Source organism: Penaeus monodon, chromosome 18, assembly GCF_015228065.2.
Source record: "Penaeus monodon isolate SGIC_2016 chromosome 18, NSTDA_Pmon_1, whole genome shotgun sequence".
Classification (NCBI taxonomy): domain Eukaryota; kingdom Metazoa; phylum Arthropoda; class Malacostraca; order Decapoda; family Penaeidae; genus Penaeus; species Penaeus monodon.
In genome coordinates, this window is record NC_051403.1 from 11,581,752 (window position 1) to 11,584,251 (window position 2,500).

Consider the following 2,500-nt stretch of genomic DNA (forward strand, 5'->3'; position numbering starts at 1 on the left):
CCTCCTGCAATCTTCTTGAGGAGAGCATCCCAGGGAAGTGCTCGGGTGACAACTGCAAGTGCTGTGCAAGGAGGAGTAAGTACAGTAGTGGTGCTGAGGCGTTGGTGAATTCTGGATGCTAGTGTGCAATGGGTAAATGTTTGTTTTGAGATGGGTTGCTGCTTTTTTTCTCACTCTCTCTCTATTATTTTGGTCTTTTTTTCTTTTGCTTCTCTCTCTCTCTCTCTCTCTCTCTCTCTCTCTCTCTCTCTCTCTCTCTCTCTCTCTCTCTCTCTCTCTCTCTCTTCTCTCTCTCTCTCTCTCCACTCTCTCTCACTCTCTCTCTCTCCTTCTCTCTCTCTCTCTTCTTCTCTTCTCTCTCTCTCTCTCTCTCTCTCTCTCTCTCTCTCTCTGACTTTGTCTTTGTCTGTCTGTCTGTCTGTCTTTCTCTTTCTGTCTCTGCCTTTGTTTCTTTCTCATCTTTTCCTGGTAGGTGTAACAAGTCAACATTTACATTAAAGCTCCGTTTTTTGTCTGTCTTTAATGTTCTGGACTTCAATTATTTTCACCGGGTTTTGCATACTGTATGACCGTCGTTTATATCCTTAAAAGTTTGCCTGTAGTGTCATTCTTAATTTTCATTGTCATTATTTGCATTTTTTTTTTCTTTTTTCTTTTTTCTTTTTTTATTCGTCTTCGCTCGAGATGTTTGTAGATTCCCTCCTGTTTTTCTTTTTCTGCGATTTTGGGTTTGTCGTCCAAAATATGTCTTGTTTTGATTTCTCATTCTTGATATTCTTATCACTTGTAATTCACTTTACAGCTATTCCTCTACAACTACTGGTACTACTATTACTACTACAACAACAACAACTACTACTACTACAACATCAACTACTACTACTACTACTACAACAACAATTACTACTACTACTGCTGCTGCTACGACCAATACTACTACTACTACTACATTACTACTACTACTACAACTGCTGCTTCGACTACTTCTGCTACTACTACTTCTTCTACTCGCTCTATCTATGTTTTTATTGCCTTTCTTTTCATAGCATATTCTTCTATTGAGTGAATCTGTCCAAGGAGGTGAAATTGGCTAAGACCACATTGGGTCTATTTGATACAGAGTTATGCCATAACTTTCTTCTCACAGTTATTCTCTAAACCTTATTCTTTAATTCTATCTACCCATTTCTTAGTCTTTAAAATTGTCTCCCGCTTCTTATTCTTTAAATTCTATTCTAAATCATTATTTTATTTTTTACATGTGCGTGCATCCATGTATATATTTAATATACTCTTCTTTACTAATCTGGATCTGTTATTATCGTCATTTTCTGACACGCAGCAACGCATGTAGATAAAATTCAAATAAGTAACATATATATTTACATAATTGTCAATATAACCAATTTGTCGACAAGATGTTGAGTTAGATTATAAGCTTCGTCTTGCTACACACAAGGAAAGGCACATGGACATTCGATTTTAACAGTAATTGCGAATATTGCTATATCTGTATCTGTCTTTGTATGTTTGACTGTATGACTACTCTCTCTTTCTCTCTCATTCTCTCTCTCTCTCTCTCTCTCTCTCTCTCTCTCTCTCTCTCTCTCTCTCTCTCTCTCTCTCTCTCTCTCTCTCTCTATATATATATATATATATATATATATATATATATATATATATACATATATATATATATATATACATATATATATATATATATATATATATATATATATATATATATATATATATATATATATATATAAAGATAGATAGATAATAGAACTAATAATAAAACTTTTACTGTGGCAGTTAACAGGGGCCTATTAAGAGAAGATAATATGCAAACTATTGAAGGATTAACACAACTAAAATAGTGAAGGGAAGCACACACAAAATCTGGTCCAAATTATCTATACGGAAATGATATAGCCATATTTAGTGATTAGTATTTTATGACTGTTGTTATAACTAATGTGTCAGAATATGTAGTCTTACGGCAGTAATCATAACAACACCGTAATCATCATCATCACATCACTGTTATCATGATCACCTTCGTCAACACCATTATCATCATCACCATCATCATTATTATCATCAATGTCATCACCATGATCACCATCACCATCATCATTATTATTATCAATGTCACCACCATGATCACCATCACCATCATCATTATTATTACTATTGCTATTACCCGTTTTCTTCTTAGGTCTTTTCACCTCCTTTTCATAAATAAATCTCCGGGACTAATGTATTCTGCTAATGTTTATTGTTTTGATGTTTTCTTGTCATAATAAGTGAAGTAATTTCGTGTGATCTTCTGCAGTGGATTCATGTTAATATTTCTAGTATTTTTTATTTATATATTTTTCTCTCTCCTGGCAGTTCCGGGTACTCTTTCTGTGGTCGAGATGGATGCCGTTTTCATATTCAATGTTTTTTACATTTTCATTATCATTTACACTGTCTCCACGAGTTATCAAGGTTA

The 2,500-nt window shown here is 34.1% G+C and overlaps 1 protein-coding gene across 1 annotated transcript in view; it reads left to right on the top strand.

Moving 5' to 3' along the window:
• The window catches only part of LOC119584849, a 5,621-nt gene that overhangs the window by 2,512 nt on the left and 609 nt on the right, over nucleotides 1–2,500 (top strand). The window contains exon 4 of the mRNA XM_037933486.1: nucleotides 1–75. This exon is cut by the window's left edge and continues 57 nt beyond it. Coding sequence (XP_037789414.1) covers nucleotides 1–75 — 75 coding nt within the window. The remainder of the gene's footprint in view (nucleotides 76–2,500) is intronic.